Source organism: Neoarius graeffei, chromosome 24, assembly GCF_027579695.1.
Source record: "Neoarius graeffei isolate fNeoGra1 chromosome 24, fNeoGra1.pri, whole genome shotgun sequence".
Lineage (NCBI taxonomy): Eukaryota > Metazoa > Chordata > Actinopteri > Siluriformes > Ariidae > Neoarius > Neoarius graeffei.
Window position 1 is genome coordinate 57,218,885 of NC_083592.1, and position 23,916 is coordinate 57,242,800.

The following is a 23,916-nucleotide window of genomic DNA, read 5'->3' on the forward strand; positions in this document are numbered from 1 at the left end:
TAGTTTTCATACAGAGTGTGTTAACAGTTATAACTGTTCGTCTGAGCTGTAAAATTTATTTTTAACTTCACACGGCTAAATTAGAGGTAAATCAAACTAAATAATGTCTGTAAAACTATCCCGTCTGTTTAAAGAAAGACGTCACACCTCAAATCCGCTTCAGTCCTGTATTTCAGCAAATCAGATGATCACAGGGACGTGATACTGCCTCCTTCCTCTGCACATGATTTCTGTCTCTACTGAAATTCATCATGAAAGTCGAGCATTGAAACATTAATGCAGAAGTTTTTCTAACTGAAACTGTTGATGCCGAGGGGAGAGGTGAAGTGACTGGTGTTGGGTTTCATAGGAGCTCGAGCTGCTCTTCTGAGGACGACTGGACATGAAGGTGCTGAGATTTTTTTCTGACAGAGAAAACAAAATAATATTAAAAAAAAAAACTCCGGAATGTAAACTTTACATATGTAAACATCACTGAAAACCATTACACACGCTAATGAGGAGGTAACAGGTAACAAGCGAAACTATGATAGCAAGAAGGAGAGGAAACTATGACCATATAAGGAAAACAGTGTGGAAACTTGGGATGGAATCAGGGCAGATGTTCCATCTCGTTCTTGGTTAATCAAAAACACCTGGAGTGAAGGACAATTAAGAACGAAATAAACTTACTCAATGTTGAATCACTGCGTTTGTCCTAATAAGATGATGTCATTTCCTGTGAACCATGCTCCTTGAGGAGTTATTTTGAAATGAGGAACAGGATGGGGACTTTTTTGGGGGGGAGGGGATGATTTTTATACTTTGTGAAAATGTGACGGTTGAAAAGTAATGCATGTAGAGTATTTAACAGAATACAAATACAGGACATAAGGTCAAAGCAAAGAAAGAGTTTAAGTGTGAATTTTCAGACATCTTGATAAAGGTGATTTGTAAATCTCTAGAATTATATTCATATAGTTTAATAATAACATTTAAATAAAACTCTCTGTTATTGGTGGTGTTGAAGCAGAGCAGATCTGGACTTTCTATAATAGTGATTTATTCCTCTTATATCACAGCAATTTAATAAAGAATGACATCATACCCATATGTAATGTGACGGAACGTCAGTGGAACAAGTTGGTTCCTGTTTTTGCTTACGTTATAGCAGCTATAAGTATATAAACAATCGCTTCCTCACCAGCACCTCTTTTTCTCTTGAAGTTAAGACACACCCCCCCCCAACTTGTCATGTTACCAAGAAACCACAAATAAAAAAACTCCTCGGTCCTGAAGATGTCAGAAAGCTCACGGTTCCAGCTTTATCTCTGACTGTTACACAGCGCTGACACTGGAGACTCCTTCCAGAAATACGGAACACTTCACTGTATCAACAATTACACACACGTTTAATCAGCGTGTCCGGCGTACAAGTCCCTGTGAATAAGCTGTTACTATGGAAACCATAATGTGTCAGAATGAGTGCATTATTTAACAGTTATTCCACGAAATCGAGTCGTACATGAGCTGATAGGCAACGAGGCGCGTAGTACCAAGATTGATTGGAATAACTGTTTTATTCTCTCCACATTCACTGGATTTTGAGAAACCGAGCATTTTTATTTTTTGCAATTTGATAAACAAAAACTTTACACAAAACACGGACAAAATCATTTCCGCTTAGAATGTAAACAAACCGGCGAAATGACAGGAGCAATTTCTGAAAAATACGATGATAATTCTTGAAAAAAAAAGATACGTTCTTGCCATCAAATACTTTTATTCCATATTTTGTTGCTTTTTTTGGGGGGGGGTTGTTTTTGAGTATAGTTTTTATTTCATCCTCGGTTGGTTCAGCAACACGCTCCGCCATTTTGTTTTTCTTCTTTTTTTTGGTGATTGGCAAACCAACTTACAGGTGCATTACTGCCACCACCTGGGCTGGAGTGTGGAACAGGCGCTATTGCGGGGAAAAAAACAAAAACAAAACTATATTCTTTTAGCCATTTCTGTTTATTTTAAATACATGATAAAGTGAAATATCTGACTTCATGCATGCCACCATTTTGTTTTTCTCTCCTCACGGCATATGAGCTGATAGCCTAGTAGTAGAGTAGCCAATCAGAGTGTGCGATTGCTCATATCAAGTGAATGTGGATAGAATAATATAAACTTGCATTACTGTCCAGTCTGACCAATCAGGATCCAGAATTCAGCAGTGCTGCATTTTAAATCAAATAAATGAATGTCAGGACTTTTTTCGCCTAATTTTGTAATTGTTTTCAGTGTTCGGGAAAAATCTGGTAGACATCATGGCCTACGAGAAGAAGCGCGGGCCTCGCTCTGTGCCCATGCTCGTGGAGAAGTGTGCTGACTTCATCAGGGAGCACGGGCTGGATGAGGAAGGCATCTTCCGTCTGCCAGGGCAGGAGAACCAGGTCAAACACTTCCGAGAGGCTTTTGATGCTGGAGAGAGACCTTCATTTCCTGAGTGAGTTAAAGAAAATCCTTTGGACAGAAAATATTTTAGTGGAACACTTTAAGGTTCCACATAGAACCTTACAACAAAGTGTGTTCCTGTCAGAAACCCCGTTTCTGGAAAGTAAGAACCCTTAATCATTCAAGAACCCTTTTTCTCAGAGTATATGTGTCTCTGTCTGTGTGAGATACACACTATAAATAATTTTTTCTTAGCATCCGTCAGCCAGTTTGTGGTACTTGGTGCACAAATGGGTTTTTAAAGGGTTCCTCGAGGAACCACTGGATAAGTAAATCACTTACAGCTTCTAAAAAGGGTTCTGATAGGAGAGAACTGTTATACCGGACTGTTTCTCACCATTTCTTGTGATGCTATTTACCTTTTAAGGTATAGAAAGTTCATTTCCTGGTTTGGAGATAGAATGTAATTTTCGCTGTTCGTCACTGAAAGGCTTTGATGTGTGAAACCCAGGAAATCAGCACTTTCAGTCTCACTGGTGTTGTTCAAATCCACCATCTGAGCTAACCAGAAATTTAGACCTGATGGTTATAATGAGTTAATAGTAGCTGTGTGTTTGAGGGTTATTTTCAAAGATAGAACTCGTCTGATGATGCAGCAAGTGTTGAACATCTGTCATGGAAAGTGAGCGAGTGCCAGATGCAAAAGCAGGATTTATTTCCGTGAAACCTGCTACACATCAGATATGTGGTTAAACAACATCCTGTCCAACTGAGATGAATTCTCTACCATTACTAAGCACATGCGTGCACACACACACATTAGGGATGTAATGCAGTGACATGCTCTCTGTCTCATGCTCCAAATATCACTATCTCTGCTCAGCTTTAACACCTGAAAGAGGTGTGGCCTAATGTGGATTTTTTTTTTTTTTACTCAGATGTAGATGTGTGTGTGTGTGTGTGTGTGTGTGTGAAAGAGAGAGAATTTGGGTTCCTCAACCTCAGCTACATCACTCCAGTCCATAACTGATCTCAGCAAGAGATTTTGTCATTGAGATATGATCATACAGCCTTCCAGTTTATGCTGCTAGTGTTTCAGATCTTACTGTTGTCCAATGCTTTTTAAAAAGATGCTCTAAGAGACATTATACTGTACATCAGTTAGTTTTAACATCTTGGCACTTTTGCAGAAGTGTGACTGCCACTGCCTTTTTAATAAAACTAAAAATGGATCATCCTTTACACAGTTTCCTCGCTACTTCTAAAGAATTATCTGCGCGCCTTATAAATAGAACCTGTATAAGGCCAAAGATGAACACTGAACATTTTAAGGATGTTTTTTTTAATAGGTTAATATTTCAATATAGTCAAGTCAAGTTTATTTGTATAGCGCTTTTAACAATAAACATTGTCGCAAAGCAGCTTTACAGAATTTGAACGACTTAAAACATGAGCTAATTTTATCCCTAATCTATCCCCAATGATGAAGCCTGTGGTGATGGTGGCAAGGAAAAACTCCCTCAGACGACATGAGGAAGAAACCTCGAGAGGAACCAGACTCAAAAGGGAACCCATCCTCATTTGGGCAACAACAGACAACATGACTATAACATTAACAGTTTTAACATGAAGGCAGTTTCGTTGATGTTATAAACTCTTCATTGATGGAAACTTGAGTGCAAAACTGTTCATGACAACTGCAGTCCTAAAGTTAGCAAGTCAACTGTAGTCCTCAGCCATAAAAGCATTACTGTAAGAGTCCAGAGTGTCTTCCAGGTGTGACTTTCAACTGTCCTCATGGGGCCGTCCTCCACAGGAGCGATGTGATGAGACTCCAACCAGACACAGGGCACCAGGATGGATCAGGCAGGTCCGAGGAGTAGAAGAGGTTCAGCACCTCGATCCCAGGACTGACATGTAACTCAGAGGGACAGATTTGGGGGGGGGGGGGGGGAGGGAAAACACAGGTTGTTCGGTATGCCCAATATCACCTTAATAAGTAGGAACAGTATACATATTGCACTGAGTACAAGCAGGGACTCCAGCAAAACTAACTATGAGAGCATAACTAAAAGGGGAGAGCCAGAAGGTAACACAGGCATGAGGGAGCCCCGGGACATAAAGCAGCAGCCACTACACCGTCAACAAACTCGAGTGAGCAAGCGAGTGGGGACTGACAGCTTCCATACATCCCAGTTTACCAAAACACTCTGTCTGAGGACCCTCCAGATCTACACCTTTACCTCATAAACACCATTAACAAAAGGCTTGACTAAACAGATATGTTTTCAGCCGAGACTTAAACACTGAGACTGTGTCTGATTCCCGAACATTACTTGGAAGGCTGTTCCATAACTGTGGGGCTTTGTAAGAAAAGGCTCCGCCCCCTGATGTAGCCTTCACTATACGAGGTACCAGCAGATAGCCTGCACCTTTTGATCTAAGTAGGCGTGGCGGGTCATAGAGGAGCAGAAGTTCACTCAGGTACTGTGGTGCGAGACCATTTAGTGCTTTAAAGGTCAATAGTAGTATTTTATAATCAATACGAAATTTGATTGGGAGCCAATGCAGTGTGGATAAGACAGGGGTGATGTGGTCATATTTTCTAGTTCTAGTAAGGACTCTTGCTGCTGCATTTTGAACTAACTGGAGTTTGTTTATGCACTTATTGGAACATCCAGACAGTAAGGCATTACAATAATCCAACCTGGAGGTAACGAAAGCATGAACTAGTTTTTCCGCGGCACGTAGTGACATTAAATTTCTTATCTTAGCAATATTTCTGAGATGAAAGAAAGCTATCCGGGTAATGTTATCGCTGTGAGTTTCGAATGAAAGACTGGGGTCAATAATCACCCCGAGGTCTTTTACTGCTGCACGTGAAGAAACAGAAAGGCCATCCAGAGTTACTGTGGAATCAGAAAACTTACTTCTAGCTGCATGTGGTCCAAGTACAAGTACTTCAGTTTTGTCAGAGTTAAGCAGAAGGAAATTAATAAGCATCCAGTGTCTAATGTCCTTCACACATTCCTCAATTCTATTAAGCTGGTGTCTCTCATCAGGTTTTGCAGAAACATACAACTGTGTGTCATCAGCATAACATTGGAAATTAATACAATGTTTACGAATAACATCATCCAGAGGTAACATATATAAAGAAAAAAGCAGTGGACCCAAGACAGAACCTTGTGGAACACCAAACTTTACCTCAGTATGTCTAGAAATATCATCATTTATATCAACATACTGATAGCGATCAGTTAAATAAGAGCTGAGCCAGGAGAGGGCCGTTCCCTTAACTCCCACAACATTTTCTCATCTATCCAGAAGAATGGAATGATCAGTGGTATCAAATGCTGCACTAAGGTCAAGCAACACAAGCAGCAAGACACAGCCCTGATCAGACGCCAACAGCAGGTCATTTACTACTTTAACCAAAGCTGTCTCTGTGCTATGATGAGGTCTAAATCCTGACTGATACATTTCATGGATGTTATTCCTATGTAAATATGAGCATAGCTGCTGTGCCACAGCTTTTTCAAGGATCTTGGAGATAAAGGGGAGGTTTGATATTGGCCGATAATTGGACAGTTGACAGGGATCAAGGTCAGGTTTTTTAATCAGGGGTTTGACAACTGCTAGTTTAAAGGATTTGGGTACATCGCCAATCCTAAGAGAATAATTTATTATTTTTAGAAGCAGTTCAATTACTTCAGGTATTATCTGTTTGAACAGACGTGTAGGTAAGGGATCTAGTACACAAGTCGAGGCTTTTGATGCCGAGATTAATGAAAGTAATTCAGTTTCTCTAAGGGAAGTAAAACATTCTAATTGCTGATCTGATACAGTTATATTGTTAACTACAGGGTCACTTACATTGTCTGACCTTAAATTAGTAGTTTGAATTTTTTGTCGGATATTCTCAATTTTATCATTAAAAAAATTCATGAAGTCGTTGCTACTACATACTGCAGGTGTACATGTGTCTATAGTGGACTTATTCCTGGTTAATTTTGCTACAGTATTAAATAGGAATCTAGGATTATTTTTGTTATCTTCTATTAGGGAGGAGAGATATGTTGATCTCACAGCACTAAGAGCTTTTCTATACTTCAGGAAGCTCTCCTTCCACGCTAATTTGAACACTACCAATTTTGTTTGATGCCATTTACGTTCCAATTTTCGAGTGGCCTGTTTTAAAGTGAGAGTGTCATCATTATACCAGGGTGCTAATTTTTTTCTCTCTGACCATTTTCCTTTTAAGAGGAGCTACATTATCTAAAGTATGGCGGAATGTTGACTCTAAGCATTCAGTTGCCTGATCAAGTTCTGCAGGGGCTGACAGTGACCCAATCAAAGTTGATAACTCTGGGAGATCATTTATAAGGCTCTGTGCAGTAGTTGACGTGAATGTATGTTTAATACAGTAGCGTGGTGAGGTGCATATATTATTACTCAGACATATTTTGAATGAGATGAGATAATGATCTGAGATAACTTCAGACTGTGGAAGTGTGACTATATTTTCTACGTTTAACCTGAATGTTAGTATTAGATCGAGGGTGTGACCACCATTATGGGTCGGTCCTATGACATTCTGATTAACCCCTACTGAATCTAAAATGGACACAAACGCTGTTTTCAAAGGGTCTTCTGGGTTATCGAAGTGAATATTAAAATCTCCAACAAGTAAATCTTTGTCTAAGGAAATAACCAGATCTGAGATAAAATCTGCAAATTCAGAAAGAAACTCAGAATATGGCCCCGGGGGCCTGTAAATAATAAGTAACGGAATTAACTGGGTAGACTTATTTTTCGAGGCTACATACATTATATTAGTATGAAGAACTTCAAATGTATTAAATTTATAACCAGGTTTTTGTGTTACAATCATTATAAATAACTGCGACGCCTCCTCCTCTGCCAGCTAGACGTGGCTGGTGTATATAACTGTATCCAGGAGGACTCGCTTCATTTAATGCTATATATTCATTTGGCTTAATCCATGTTTCACTTAAACACAGTACATTAAACTCCTGATCAGTAATGAGTTCATTAACCATTAGCACTTTAGATGTACCGTAAAAGATCTAATATTTAATAGCCCCACCTTTAGATCAAAGGTGCTGGCAGCGGCTGTACAGTCAGTATGATCTAATTTTATATTGATTAGGTAACTGGAGCAAACTCTCTGAGTATTTCTACTTTTTTGTTGAGCTCGGGGAACAGACACAGTCTCGATGTAGTGGACCCTGAGTGACGACTCTATGCAGATAGCAGACAGTCAGTTTAGCCTGTTCGTCTGCTCCCTGGCCTTGGCTCTGGATTGTCAGAAATTCACTAGGCCTGTTCTGAGACTATGACCTACGCTGCAGGAAATGAGAGCAGCACCTTCCCGAGTGGGATGGATACCATCCCACCCTAACAGGCCAGCAGTGCCCTCAAAATTAGCCCAATTATCTATAAAGCCCACACTGTTTTCAGAGCACCACCTGGACAACCAGCAGTTCAGCGACCATAACCTGCTGTAAGCTATATCGCCACGCCACATTGGAATGGGGCCAGAGCATACTACAGCATCTGACATCGCCTTCGCTAATTTAAACACCTCTACAAAGTTACTCTTAGTAACCTCAGACTGACAAAGGCGTACATCATTAGCTCCTGCATGGATAACTATCTTTGAGAACCTGTGCTTGCCTAGGACCCTCAGATTACCTGCTATGTCCGACACCCTGGCTCCTGGTATACACCTGACTAAAGCGGTGCCCCTAAAGGCTGAGCTAATTTTACGCGCCATATGGTAGAGTCCCCTATAACCAGAGCTCTTTCAGGTTTCTCAGCGGGTGCATCACTAAGGAGAGCAAACCTGTTCGACACGTGATGCGGAGAGGAGTGGTGCTCCTGTGGGCGAGCTTCAGCGGTAGCTTTGGCTCTATGCTTATGCCGCCGAGCCGTCACCCATTCGTCCCGCTGTGAGGGCTCTAATGCCGGAGTTGGGGGATTACTAACTCCACCTAGGGCATCCAGACTTTCCTCTACAGAAACTACACTGTTCTCACACTCACTGGCCTTCTCTAAAGCATGGACACGTGCTTCTAGCACTATAATCTTCTCCGTCAGAGAGCTAACTAATCTGCACTTATCACAAATAAAGCTATCGCTAGCGATGGAGGAAGAATAACTAAACATTCTGCACTCAGCACACTGAACAGGCTGAAGGTGTGCCATGATGAAAAGATTCACATACCTTAATCAAAGATCTGTTGATATTAAAGCAGATCCGATGTGAATGGCCTCCACTTGTGGTCTTTACGCAGGAGGAGAAAAAATATATATATAGATTGCCTTTCAGATTTTTCAAGTGTAGGTCATAAAAAGAATTTTCCCCAACACCCAATTATTTTTGTTTAGTGACTGAAAGCTACTGAATTTGAATCAGAGACTTCCAATTTTATTAGTTTTTTTTAAAAAAATAGAACAATTAATGAATTTAGATACACGTGGCCCTAAATTCTCTGCTATTTTTTCCTGCTTCACCATGACCCAATACAAGGTACTACATCATGCATCACGTGGTGGGCTTAGCGACAGAATGATGGAACGGTCAGTGCATGCTCAAAGGTAAACCTTTGATGCAGTAATGTAACACTGTGGATGCCAGCTGCCGTAAAACCCAAAAGAAGAAGAAGAAGAAGAAGGTAAACCTGCGCATGCACACACGGACTTCCTCTGTCTGCGTGACTGCGCCAAGCGAGCGATTTCATGCACATTATTTGCTTTAATCCCCTCAAATTAAATAACTTCCCAGCCACAGAATGGTCTGATATTTTGTGAGATATTACAGAAATAAACATATATCACAATGACCACATTTCAGAGGGAACTAAATTTCACCGATTTTATGAAATTGAAAGGCCGTCTCGCTTTAATATTTAAATATAATTTAGCTACATTAAAATTTTTTAAAATATTTTTCATAATTGTAAATATTGTAATTATTGTGTATTACTTTTTTATTTATAATGTCTTGCAAAAGTATTCATCCCCCTTGTTGTTTGTCCTGTTTTGTTGCATTACAAGCTGGAATTAAAATGGATTTTTTGGAGGGTTAGCACCATTTGATTTACACAACATGCCGACTACTTTAAAGGTGAAAATTGTTGTTTTATTGTGACACAAACAATAATTAAGATGAAAAAAAAAACAAATCTGGAGTGTGCATAGGTATTCATCTCCCCCCCCCCCCCCCCCCCAAAAAAAAAAAAAAAGTCAATACTTTGTTAGCTGCAATTACAGCTGCAAGTTTCTTGGGGTATGTCTCTATTAGCTTAGCACATCTAGCCACTGGGATTTTTGCCCATTCCTCAAGGCAAAACTGCTCCAACTCCTTTAAGTTAGATGGGTTGTGTTGGTGAACAGCAATCTTCAAGTTATGCCACAGATTCTCAATTGGATTGAGGTCTGGGCTTTGATTAGGCCATTCCAAGACATTCAAATGTTTCCCTCTAAACCACTCCAGTGTAGCTTTAGCAGTATGTTTAGGGTCATTGTCCTGCAGGAACGTGAACCTTCATCCCAGTCTCAAACCTCTGGCTGACTCAAACAGGTTTTCCTCCAGAATTGTCCTGTATTTAGTGCCATCCATCTTTCCTTCAGTCCTGACCAGCTTTCCTGTCCCTGCAGATAGAAAATATCCCCACAGCATGATGCTGCCACCACCATGCTTCACTGTAGGAATGGTGTTCTCAGGGTGTTGGGTTTGTGCCACACATGGCATTTCCCATGATGGCCAAAAAGTTCAATTTTATTCTTATTTGACCAGAGAATCTTCTTCCATGTGTTTGGGGAGTCTGCCACATGTTGTTGGGAAAACTCCAATCGTCTTTTCTTAAGCAATAGCTTTTTTCTGGCCACTCTTCCATAAAACCCCGCTCTGTGGAGTGTATGGTTAAAAGTGGTCCTATGGACAGATACTCCCATCTCCGCTGTGGATCTTTGCAGCTCCTTCAGTGTTATCTTTGGTGTCTTTGTTGCATCTCTGATTAATGCCCTCCTTGCCTGGTCTGTGAGTTTTGGTGGGTGGGGCCTTCTCGTCAGGTTTGTAGTGGTGCCATATTCTTTCCATTTTGCTATAATGGATTTAATGAAGCTCTGTGGGATATGGATATTTTTTTATAACCCAACCCTGATCTATACTTCTCCACAACTTTGTCTCTGACCTGTTTGGAGGCTCCTTGGTTTTCATGTTGCTTGCTTAGTAGTGTTGCAGAGTCAGGGTCCTTCCAGAACAGGGTGATTTATACAGACACCATGTGACAGATCATGTGACACTTTGATTGCACACAGGTGGAGCTTAATCAACTAATGATGTGAGGGTCAGGATGTAATTCCAGTGGTGTAGCTGCCCATAATCTCACCAAAAGGTGCACAAAGGTATAAATGTTTCATGCCGCCTGCAGAGCCGCCGCAACGCCACTGGGCAACATGGCCTGGAACACTGCGCCATGGCTCCACAAAGCACACACAGAAGCACCGCTGCACAAAGCGCTGGACAACTCCAATGTTAAAAAGAGCAACGAGCTCACTGCAGTCCATAGTGAGGAGCGCAGACATCACCCACAGTGGACCAAGGCCTGAAGGGAACCGACGCCCAAAACTGGGTCTGGAGCTACGCCACAACCAGTGGACAAAACAAAGAACAAACATCAAATCATACAATCACAAAAAGAAAAACAAAGGGAAAAAAGAAAAATAAAAAGCTGTGGTGAGAAGAGGCAGCCAAAATGTGCACAGTGTACTCTCAGCTGGAAAAAAACAAACAAACAGTGATAGTATAGTAAAGAGAATAGTGATAGTAATATAACAATATCAAATCTTAAAAAAAAAATTATTCATTTTTTTCCATAAAGAAAAGTAATTTATGCATCAAATAAGAATGTCTTAAGTTTTCCCTTAAAGAACTTTATTGAATATTCTTTTTGAGTTTTTTGTGGTTTGGGGCATTGAATGCTGCAGCTGGAATGTAAAAATATTGTTTCTGTTCCAAACCATTTAAAATATATATAAAAAAAAGATCAGGATAATCCACATGACTGAAAGAAAATTCTGACCTTTTTTCTTCTCCTTTCTGCCTGCAGTGACACAGATGTCCACACGGTGGCGTCCTTACTCAAGCTGTACCTGCGTGAGCTGCCTGAGCCGGTCGTGCCCTGGACTCAGTATCAGGACTTTCTGGACAGCAGCGTGACGCTGGACGCCACGACAGCAGCGGTGAGACGCAGAGCGGCGTCAGTGCCTCTGTACTGATAAACTCACAGTAACCGGAATGTCACAGGTTCAGAAATAGAGAACAGGGACACATTACATCAAGTCCAGTCTTAAATAATTTACTAACCTGCAGGACAGGAAATATAAGCCTTAGTGAAGGTAAACAGTTCTTATGCACATCGGTGCATCTGTTCAGTCGATGTTTATCAGTTTGAACCAGGATGAGATGAACTTCTCATAACAGTGTGAACCTTTCATAGTAAATCTGTTTCTTTCACAGGGGAAGGAGAAGCTGGAGAAACAGATCAGCCTGCTTCCGAAAGCCAACTACAACCTCCTGAGCTACACATGCAGGTGAGCTTGCAGGAAAATGAGGCTGTGGAGTGTGTGCCGTATATTATTAGCTCATCTGGCCGACAGGTGATGAGTTTATCCCTTCATGTGTTGTCCGTCTGGCGTCGTCCACATTTCACGAAAATTGTTTCTTCTCTCTCAGTTCTTCACTGATTTTGATTCTTTCTGGCATGTAGGTAGGGGTACCTAGGGTGCATATAACTTCTACCCTGATTTGTTTAATTACAATTATAAATGAAGTTATGGACTAATTAAGCCTTAATGAGCAGTTCAACAAAAATCGCTTCTTCTCGGTCAATTCCTCGCCGTTTTGGATTCTTTCTGGTAAATAGGTCGGTATTCCTAGGGTTGATATTGCTTCTATATATAGCTTGTATATAGTGTATATAGCTTGCAACATCTATTGTGCAAGGTGGCCCACTTTAGATCGTTCCTTCTGGACTAGATGGCGTAGCTCACTCTGGCCCCGTCATTAATGGTCTTGTTAGGCATTGCGTTCAAAACAGTGGAAATGCTGTCTCAGGAGGATGTCTAACAAGACAGTGAGGTTTCAAAGACCCTTTAAAACTGATCAAACTCTTGTTTCCTGTCTAAGATGCCTTCAAACTGCCCCATTTGAAGGCAACATTGATTAATGTCTCCTCGATGTTACTGATGACCCATAAATCTGTGCCATAGCTCTGTCAAGAAACAAAAACATAAAAACAATGGCGGACCGAACTTCACAGAAAAGTGATTTCGTATCTCATCTCATCTCATCTCATCTCATTATCTCTAGCCACTTTATCCTGTCCCACAAGGTCGCAGGCAAGCTGGAGCCTATCCCAGCTGACTACGGGCGAAAGGCGGGGTGCACCCTGGACAAGTCGCCAGGTCATCACAGGGCTGACACATAGACACAGACAACCATTCACACTCACATTCACACCTACGCTCAATTTAGAGTCACCAGTTAACCTAACCTGCATGTCTTTGGACTGTGGGGGAAACCGGAGCACCCGGAGGAAACCCACGGGGAGAACATGCAAACTCCGCACAGAAAGGCCCTCGCCGGCCACGGGGCTCGAACCCGGACCTTCTTGCTGTGACGCGACAGCGCTAACCACTACACCACTGTGACGCTCGTGATTTCATTTTTATATATATAGTGTTTATTTTATATATATACTATCTGGGGCAGCACAGTGGTGTAGTGGTTCGCACTGTCGCCTCACAGCAAGAAGGTCCGGGTTCGAGCCCCGTGGCTGGCGAGGGCCTTTCTGTGCGGAGTTTGCATGTTCTCCCCGTGTCCGTGTGGGTTTCCTCCGGGTGCTCCGGTTTCCCCCACAGTCCAAAGACATGCAGGTTAGGTTAACTGGTGACTCTTAATTGACCGTAGGTGTGAATGTGAGTGTGAATGGTTGTCTGTGTCTATGTGTCAGCCCTGTGATGACCTGGCGACTTGTCCAGGGTGTACCCCGCATTTCACCCATAGTCAGCTGGGATAGGCTCCAGCTTGCCTGCGACCCTGTAGAACAGGATAAAGCGGCTACAGATAATGAGATGAGATGACATACTATCTTCTAACCCCAAGACTGGAACCAACACACTTTGTTTGATCTGATTTGTGAGGTATCTGTTAACCAACTAGTGAACTAGAAATGTTATTCAAACTGAAGATGCCTTCAGGCAAAAGTCCTGTCTTCGGAGACACCTGCGAGGCAACAAATCAGAAACCTTCTGTTTCAAACGCAGCCAAACAGTGGAATTCTTTGTGTGCAACCACGTGACAAATAGTGTGACGTATGTATCCACCACCATGTTGGATGATATACAAATCCAGAATGCCGTCTCGTGTGAACAATAACTGTGATGCATCTCCAACTTTCTGGAAATATTATGGTTCTCTGGAGTCGTCTGCCAAGTCAAGTTTCAGAGAAAAAAAAGTTGAAAATTGTGGCTTTGACCTGGATATGTTAAAGCCATCCGATTATACAGAGGATTTAGCCTTGTTACCAGTGATTGAATCCCCTGATATCAGCGTGAACTCTCTCCTTATACAAACCTCGTAGACAACCAACGCACAAATGAAGGCTAATAAGAGCTGAGATACCGACAGTTTCTTTGTGTTTCGCTCGGTTGGTTGGTCGTCTTCTCACCAAACAATTAAAAGATGATAAGCTGCTTGCTCATGCTCATGTAAACAGTTCACAACGATCTCAAGAAACACCACTCAAAAGTTCAGTTTAATTAGCTTTTTCCTCAGTTAAGTCGTTACGATTTGTTTTTGAACCACAGCGTACACACAACATTCTCTGGACAGCTCTTCATCTGAACAGTCTTGTTGCCATTTTTAATTATTTTGGGAATCCTGAAGAACCGTTTCTCTTTGCCACAAGCAGCATTATTACTGCATTTACAGTGGTGCTTGAAAGTTTGTGAACCGTTTAGAATTTTCTATATTTCTGCATAAATATGACCTGAAACATCATCAGATTTTCACACAAGTCCTAAAAGTAGATAAAGAGAACCCAGTTAAACAAATGAGACAAAAATATTATACTTGGTCATTTATTTATTGAGGAAAATGATCCAATATTACATATCTACGAGTGGCAAAAGTATGTGACCCTTTGCTTTCAGTATCTGGTGTGACCCCCTTGTTCAGCAATAACTGTAACTAAACGTTTGCGGTAACTGTTGATCAGTCCTGCACACCGGCTTGGAGGAATTTTAGCCCGTTCTTCCGTACAGAACAGCTTCAACTCTGGGATGTTGGTGGGTTTCCTCACATGAACTGCTCGCTTCAGGTCCTTCCACAACATTTCCATTGGATTAAGGTCAGGACTTTGACTTGGCCATTCCAAAACATTAACTTTATTCTTCTTTAACTGTTCTTTGGTAGAACGACTTGTGTGCTTAGGGTCGTTGTCTTGCTGCATGACCCACCTTCTCTTGAGATTCAGTTCATGGACAGATGTCCTGACATTTTCCTTTAGAATTCGCTGGTATAATTCAGAATTCATTGTTCCATCAATGATGGCAAGCTGTCCTGGCCCAGATACAGCAAAACAGGCCCAAACCATTATACTACCACCACCATGTTTCACAGATGGGATAAGGTTCTTATGCTGGAATGCAGTGTTTTCCTTTCTCCAAACATAACGCTTCTCATTTAAACCAAAAAGTTCTATTTTGGTCTCATCCGTCCACAAAACATTTTTCCAATAGCCTTCTGGCTTGTCCACGTGATCTTTAGCAAACTGCAGACAAGCAGCAATGTTCTTTTTGGAGAGCAGTGGCTTTCTCCTTGCAACCCTGCCATGCACACCATTGTTGTTCAGTGTTCTCCTGATGGTGTCCTCATGAACATTAACATTAGCCAATGTGAGAGAGGCCTTCAGGTGCTTAGAAGTTACCCTGGGGTCCTTTGTGACCTCACCGACTATTACACGCCCTGCTCTTGGAGTGATCTTTGTTGGTTGACCACTCCTGGGGAGGGTAACAATGGTCTTGAATTTCCTCCATTTGTACACAATCTGTCTGACTGTGGATTGGTGGAGTCCAAACTCTTTAGAGATGGTTTTGTAACCTTTTCCAGCCTAAAGAGCATCAACAACGCTTTTTCTGAGGTCCTCAGAAATCTCCTTTGTTTGTGCCATGATACACTTCCACAAACATGTGTTGTGAAAATCAGACTTTGATAGATCCCTGTTCTTTAAATAAAACAGGGTGCCCACTCACACCTGATTGTCATCCCACTGATTGAAAACACCTGACTCTAATTTCACCTTCAAATTAACTGCTAATCTTAGAGGTTCACATACTTTTGCCACTCACAGATATGTAATATTAGATCATTTTCCTCAATAAATAAATGACCAGGTATAATATTTTTGTCTCATTTGTTTAACTGGGTTCTCTTTATCTACTTTTAGGACTTGTGTGAAAATCTGATGTTGTTTTAGGTCATATTTATGCAGAAATATAAAAAATTCTAAAGGGTTCACAAACTTTCAAGCACCACTGTATATCCTGCACACAAAGTTGCTATTGTCTTTCTTCAAAGGCAAAGAAATCAAAAGAAACTCACAAAGCGTTGCAGCAGCTCACACGTGAAGTACCGGTTCCTGGTTATTGTTATCATCCAACATGGTAGATTTCTGGGTTGGAAAATAAATGTGGTGTCACATGCACACAAAGAATAGCAACACTAAGGTGTGGCACCATGACATTATGAACAGGAAGTTGTTGCTGTTTGTTCCTTTAATCCTTTAAAACAAAAGGCGAGCACAGTGATGGACATTTTGGTTCCTGCAGGTTCCTGTTTGAGGTGCAGCAGCACTCCAAGGTGAATAAGATGAGCGTGGAGAACCTGGCCACGGTGATGGGGGTGAACCTGTTCAAACCACAGGTGGAGGACGCGTTCAGCATGATGAAGGGTGAGGCGTTAAAGCAAAAGTAATGGCACCTCATCAATCAGAGCAATACTAATCACTTGTTCAACTGTTTCAGAAAAAGGGTGTGTTAGACATTGGATTGGAGCATTGGAGACATTGGATCGATATCCATCCGTCTCTAAATTCAACCTTTAAATCTTTCATATTTGATGAATATGATACTTACAAAAACACTAAACACACCTCATGAAGTTCCAGAATGTATTTCTCATACAGTATTTAATATCAGTCCGATTATTTCACTCTGACTGCAAGAAAAATCCAACATCATTCACACACTATTGTTCAACATCACACACTAACGTTAAAATACAACCCCGATTCCAAAAATGTTGGCACAAAGTACAAATTGTAAATAAAAACGGAATGCAATGATGTGGAAGTTTCAAAATTCCATATTTTATTCAGAATAGAACATAGATGACATATCAAATGTTTAAAGTGAGAAAATGTATCATTTAAAGAGAAAAATTAGGTGATTTTAAATTTCATGACAACAACACATCTCAAAAAAGTTGGGACAAGGCCATGTTTCCCACTGTGAGACATCCCCTTTTCTCTTTACAACAGTCTGTAAACGTCTGGGGACTGAGGAGACAAGTTGCTCAAGTTTAGGGATAGGAATGTTAACCCATTCTTGTCTAATGTAGGATTCTAGTTGCTCAACTGTCTTAGGTCTTTTTTGTCGTATCTTCCGTTTTATGATGCGCCAAATGTTTTCTATGGGTGAAAGATCTGGACTGCAGGCTGGCCAGTTCAGTACCCGGACCCTTCTTCTACGCAGCCATGATGCTGTAATTGATGCAGTATGTGGTTTGGCATTGTCATGTTGGAAAATGCAAGATCTTCCCTGAAAGCGACGTCGTCTGGATGGGAGCATATGTTGCTCTAGAACCTGGATATACCTTTCAGCACTGATGGTGTCTTTCCAGATGTGTAAGCTGCCCATGCCACACGCACTAATGCAACCCCATACCATCAGAGATGCAGGCTTCTGAACGGAGCGCTGATAACAACTTGGGTCGTCCTTCTCCTCTTTAGTCCGAATGACACGGCGTCCCCGATTTCCATAAAGAACTTCAAATTTTGATTCGTCTGACCACAGAACAGTTTTCCACTTTGCCACAGTCCATTTTAAATGAGCCTTGGCCCAGAGAAGACGTCTGCGCTTCTGGATCATGTTTAGATACGGCTTCTTCTTTGAACTATAGAGTTTTAGCTGGCAACGGCGGATGGCACGGTGAATTGTGTTCACAGATAATGTTCTCTGGAAATATTCCTGAGCCCATTTTGTGATTTCCAATACAGAAGCATGCCTGTATGTGATGCAGTGCCGTCTAAGGGCCCGAAGATCACGGGCACCCAGTATGGTTTTCCGGCCTTGACCCTTACGCACAGAGATTCTTCCAGATTCTCTGAATCTTTTGATGATATTATGTACTGTAGATGATGATCTGTTCAAACTCTTTGCAATTTTACACTGTCGAACTCCTTTCTGATATTGCTCCACTATTTGTCGGCGCAGAATTAGGGGGATTGGTGATCCTCTTCCCATCTTTACTTCTGAGAGCCGCTGCCACTCCAAGATGCTCTTTTTATACCCAGTCATGTTAATGACCTATTGCCAATTGACCTAATGAGTTGCAATTTGGTCCTCCAGCTGTTCCTTTTTTGTACCTTTAACTTTTCCAGCCTCTTATTGCCCCTGTCCCAACTTTTTTGAGATGTGTTGCTGTCATGAAATTTCAAATGAGCCAATATTCGGCATGAAATTTCAAAATGTCTCACTTTCGACATTTGATATGTTGTCTATGTTCTATTGTGAATACAATATCAGTTTTTGAGATTTGTAAATTATTGCATTCCGTTTTTATTTACAATTTGTACTTTGTCCCAACTTTTTTGGAATTGGGGTTGTAAACGAAAAACTCCAGCAGGTTACAGCTTTATTACTTCTACAGCTGCTCTTTGGAAAATGACTCTGTCATTACAGTGTGATTTAAGCACATGTTTTGTGAAAAAATATATATTTTGAACTTTAAATAAAAATCACAAAGAGAAATTTAACATACCTCAATTTCATGGAAAATATTAATTTGATTGAATTTATTAAACAATAATTAGTTGTTTAATCAGTTAAAATCTCACATATTTTGCTGTTCTGTTATTTCTCATGGAGAAATTATGTTATTTAGCTTTATAATAAATATAATAAATAAATAAAGCTGTGTGGTTTAGTTTGTAATCTATCAGCAGCGTTCAAGCTTTACAGCACCATCTTCTGGACATCAGTATTCACTTCACATCAGTATTTACCTTCTACATGTCACTATAAGCAGCACTCAGATGTTCCGGATGTTCCATACGTTCTTGATGTTCCACACCAATCTTTCTCCATCCTGGTCCTGCAGAATCGCTGTTTTTTCTCTCTGGCTTTGTAACTAAATGTTCAGGATTGAGAAACTGTAATGTTGGACTTGTCAAACTCTTCAGCAGTTACATTCTTATGCTTGGATTCTTTTTGGACCAGATGTGAGATATTGCTTAAAGATACTACACATACACTCTCACAGGAACCCCGATGATCCAGAAGGTGATGACGGTGATGATCAGGCACCACGAGCTGCTCTTCCCCGCCTTGAAAGACGCTGCTCCATCTCCTGCTCCTGTCAAGAAGCTGAAGAGCAAAAAAGCAGCAAATCCACGCAATCTGGTGGGCTGGGAGTCTGCAGAGGTACAGCACTCGTCAAATTTTATTCCTCACTGTTCGGTCAACAGAAGAGACAAATCTATATTTTATAGGAAGTAAATTAATCATAGTTGTACTTTAGGACATTCTCTATATGCATGATGGATTTATTTCTTATGATTGTGCAGGAATGTGATTTATAATAAGCAGTACTGTTGGACACTTCCTGTCAGAAATCCAAATCATCTACGCCAACATGAACAATTACATATCAAAAATCTAAAGCAGCAAGAACAGCACTGTTGAGTTCTGCATCCTGATTGGTCAGAAGGTGTTGATTAATTTAAAAATTAAGCAGTGCAGGTTTATACAAACACATTCGTCTGGATACGTGATCGTTTCTGTAGTAACAGCTCCTCTATAGAGACTCTTATTGCAGATGTGCCATATAAACGGATTAAAAAGAAATGTGTAATCATTGATACGGTGAAGATGTCTGTGAGGAAATATTTATTTAATGTTTATGGAAGGAGTCTCTAGTGTCAGCACTTTGTAACAGTTGAAAACAAACAAAGAAAAGTTTCTAATAGATGGTCTAATATAAGTGAGAAAAGGAACTAGTTTGTTTCATGGACTTTCAACATCATTAAATGTAACTACTGTGCAGCCCAAGCACAACCCAGTCTGACTGCAGCTTGACCTGTTATTTGTCCTGGAACCCCTGTGCTTCAGGGCCCATAACTCCCAAACCCGTGGCCCAGCACCAACAGATTTCACAGGCATCTCCAGCTCAATGAGACCTTTCCATTGAGCCCAAGCCCGGCCCAGCACGACTGCGGCTCCGCCTGTTATTTGCCCCGGAAATCCTGTACTTTGGGGCCCGCAACTCACACACTGAGATGTGCAGGGCCACCAGATTTGCTAGGCAGCTCCGGCTCAAAGAGACCTTTCCAGTGAGCCCAAGCCCGGCCTGGTCTGACCAAGGCTTGGCCTGTTATTCACCACTGACGAGTAAAACTTGTGATATATTGTACTGTAATACACTGAAAATCATAATTGTTGGTAAATTCATGTGGTATAAGAGGAAAAAAGCATTTCAAAACATGCTGTTACAGAAAAATAATCAACTCTGAAGTGCACACAGTAACATCACTTCATCACACCATGCTGTTGTTCCAACAACTCTTATTTGTTCCTTATTGCTTTCACTTCCTGTTCTTCCACTAACCCTGTCCTCTGCTTTCTCAGTGCGAGATGTCGTCCTTGTCCGAGTCCCCAGAAGAAGAGGAATTGGACACATTTGAGACAGAGAGGTCAGCATCCAAAGTCGCTCCTTCATCCTCATCCTCCTCGTCCCCAGTATCCCCACCTCCAGCAGATGTACTGAGCGGGAGCCCGAGGAAACGTACGCAAACTCTGCCCAGCTTAGGTGGCCCCCCTGGGTTTAGAACATCCCGAGAACCATCCTGGGACCGCTGGAGCTATCTGCAGGAGGCCTTGGACGAGAAGGACGAGAAGACGTTCTCTGAGGACATCTTCAAGATCCTGGACCTTCAGAAGGTGACACTCTTTCCGGAAAAACAGAACACCAATGTTAGAGATGAAGGAAGAGATGCCACGCAGGAAAGGAGGAGTAGCAATGGTGCGGTTAAACCCACAGAACCTCCGCAAGTGAAAGTGGAACCTCAGGCCAAGCCAAAAGAGAACCCGAAGCAGAGTTTGCTGTCTTTGAGCAGAGAGGAGTCAGTGAAACAGCAGCCACAGGGTGTGATCCAGAAACAGTTGGACAGCACACCTGACCAACAGCAGCTTATTACCAGGTTCGATCTGCTCATATTGTTTTGGTTCATAGTTTTATGGTTTCCTAATTCCAATCATACCCAACCCAAAGCATGCAGGGTTTAACAGTAGTTCTGTTGGCACAGGAACCTTTACAAGAACCAAAGACATTTCTGACAGCATGATCCCAACAGAGAATCCAGGACCAATTGAAGGTCCTGGGCTGTAGTCTCATCTCATTATCTGTAGCCGCTTTATCCTTCTACAGGGTCGCAGGCAAGCTGGAGCCTATCCCAGCTGACTACGGGTGAAAGGCGGGGTTCACCCTGGACAAGTCGCCAGGTCATCACAGGGCTGACACATAGACACAGACAACCATTCACACTCACATTCACACCTACGCTCAATTTAGAGTCACCAGTTAACCTAACCTGCATGTCTTTGGACTGTGGGGGAAACCGGAGCACCCGGAGGAAACCCACGCGGACACGGGGAGAACATGCAAACTCCACACAGAAAGGCTCTCGCCGGCCATGGGGCTTGAACCCAGACCTTCTTGCTGTGAGGCGACAGCGCTAACCACTACACCACCGTGCTGCCCCTGGGCTGTAGTTCCAGGAAAAATTTACTTCCTGGTGCAGCACTTGAAGTTTCTGGCAAAGGTCACAACTTTTGCTCTTCCACAGCATTTAGCTAGCAAACTATTTTGATGAGTGACATGTGACTACAAGCAAAGCCAAACTTATTTGTTTTGTTTTTATAAACGCTGCGAGACAGAAAGGTCTCAGAAGTATTCAGCCCAGCAATCTCACTCGTAGCTTAATTGATATTTGCCATCTTCAACATGACTTAACATTAAAGACATCTTTCCTTGTGCTTATTAAATTATAAACTGCTTATATTTACAGTGTATTGCAAAAGTATTAATCCCCCTTGGTGTTTGTCCTGTTTTGTTGCATGACAAGTTGGAATTAAAATGGATTTTGGGGGGTTAGCACCATTTGATTTACACAACATGCCTACCACTTTTTAAAGGTGGTTTTGTTTTTTTAAATTGTGACACAAACAATAATTAAGATGAAAAGTTTGCCCAACAGCATGTGGTAGACTCCCCAAACAGATGGAAGAAGATTCTCTGGTCAAATGAGACTAAACTTGATCTTTTTGGCCATCATGGGAAACACCAGGTGTGGTACAAACCCAACACCCTGAGAACACCATTCCTACAGTGAATCATGGTGGTGGCAGCATCATGCTGTGGGGATATTTTTCATCTGCAGGGACAGGAAAGCTGGTCAGGACTGAAGGAAAGATGGATGGTACTAAATACAGGACAATTCTGGAGGAAAACCTGTTTGAGTCAGCCAGAGGTTTGAGACTGGAACAAAAGGTTCACGGTCTAGCAGGACAATGACCCTAAACATACTGCTAAAGCTACACTGGAGTGATTTAAAGGGAAACATTTAAATGTGTTGGAATGGCCTAATCAAAGCCCAGACCTCAATCCAATTGAGAATCTGTGGCATAACTTGAAGATTGCTGTACACCAACGCAACCCATCAAACTTGAAGGAGTTGGAGCAGTTTTGCCTTGAGGAATGGGCAAAAATCCCAGTGGCTAGATGTGCTAAGCTAATAGAGGCACACCCCAAGAGACTTGCAGCTGTAATCGCAGCAAAAGGTGGCTCTACAAAGTGTTGACTTGGGGGGTGAATACCTATGCACACTCCAGATTTCTGTTTTTTCATCTTAATTATTGTTTTTGTCACAATAAAACAAACAACCAAAAAAACAACAACAATGTGCACCTTTAAAGGACCCATGGCATGGTGGTTTGTTGATACTTTAAACGGGCTCGTGGAGGTTTCAGGATGTTATATCCGCAGCCTTTCTCAAAATGAACCCTCGGTACGTAGATATAGCCTCCTGGGAGAAAGCCCCATTTCAGCCCTTTTCCCAGTGCGTCGTTTTGCTAATGAGAAGCATGGAGGCGGGGAAGGGTAGAGGGTGGGGGCGGGCCATGGGGGGAGGGGGAGGGGCTTGACCAAGCTGCGCGCACACATACTCGCTGCTATCAGCGCCTGTAGCCACGCTGCTAAGGCAAAACCCCGTTCTCCCTCGGACTCCTTTCGTAAACTCAACGTGACACAGAGAACAGAGAGTGAGAGTGTTCGGAGTGGTAGTTTACGAACGTATAATACCCTAGGCTTGAACACGCACTCCATAACCAAAGAGGATAGAAGCAGCAACTACAGCAACATATCGCTTATCCAACAGAAGACATGCATTGCGGAGCAGTAGTCAAACATAAGCTCATAAGTTACAGTCAATTTCCAGACTAAACTCAGTTTAACAGAGCATGCTGCATGCTTTTTGGTTTTGTAGCGCAGAGTACCTGGCTAACTGCAGGAAGCGTTTAGCTGCACAGCTAATGTAGCCATTGCAAGGCTAACGCACCGATTTTAAAACACAGCAAAACGACTTAACAGTTATACACTTACTTGTTCGGTGTTTGTGGCTGATGCGGCAGGGATGCTTGGTACGGACCCAGGCTTCAGTGACAGTTGATGTGCAAAACCTGCCCTGTACTGTCCCAAGTTGTGGAAACATTCCTCAGGAAAATGCTTCCGACAAACATACACCGTCTTAGGTAGACTCGACGGCGTATTATTGGAGTAAATAAAATTAAGCCACTGCGTCTTCAGGGGCTCTCCCGTCGGCAGTAAAAACAGACTCCTTTCTGTGTTGTCACATCCATGTACAGCGCAATTTCCATGTTTCGCTCGCTTAGGTGGTGCCATGTTGTTGTGTCCTCTATGGTCTCCTCACTACAAAATTGATGTGACGTATCTATGGTGGCAACTTTTGAGCTGGGCGGGCAATCCATACAGTGGGTGGGAATCCAGAGGGGGGGCGTGGGGATCATCTCCCTTGCTGACGTAGTAAAGGGAAGAGCCTATCAACG

General features: G+C 42.0%; 1 protein-coding gene across 1 annotated transcript in view; it reads left to right on the forward strand.

Annotated features, from left to right (window-relative positions):
• The window catches only part of arhgap25 (Rho GTPase activating protein 25), a 45,807-nt gene that overhangs the window by 20,364 nt on the left and 1,527 nt on the right, over positions 1-23,916 (forward strand). Inside the window, exons 5-10 of the mRNA XM_060907520.1 lie at positions 2,269-2,473; positions 11,562-11,694; positions 11,972-12,045; positions 16,345-16,466; positions 19,058-19,218; positions 20,422-20,993. Of these exons, the coding sequence (XP_060763503.1) occupies positions 2,269-2,473; positions 11,562-11,694; positions 11,972-12,045; positions 16,345-16,466; positions 19,058-19,218; positions 20,422-20,993 (1,267 nt within the window). The remainder of the gene's footprint in view (positions 1-2,268; positions 2,474-11,561; positions 11,695-11,971; positions 12,046-16,344; positions 16,467-19,057; positions 19,219-20,421; positions 20,994-23,916) is intronic.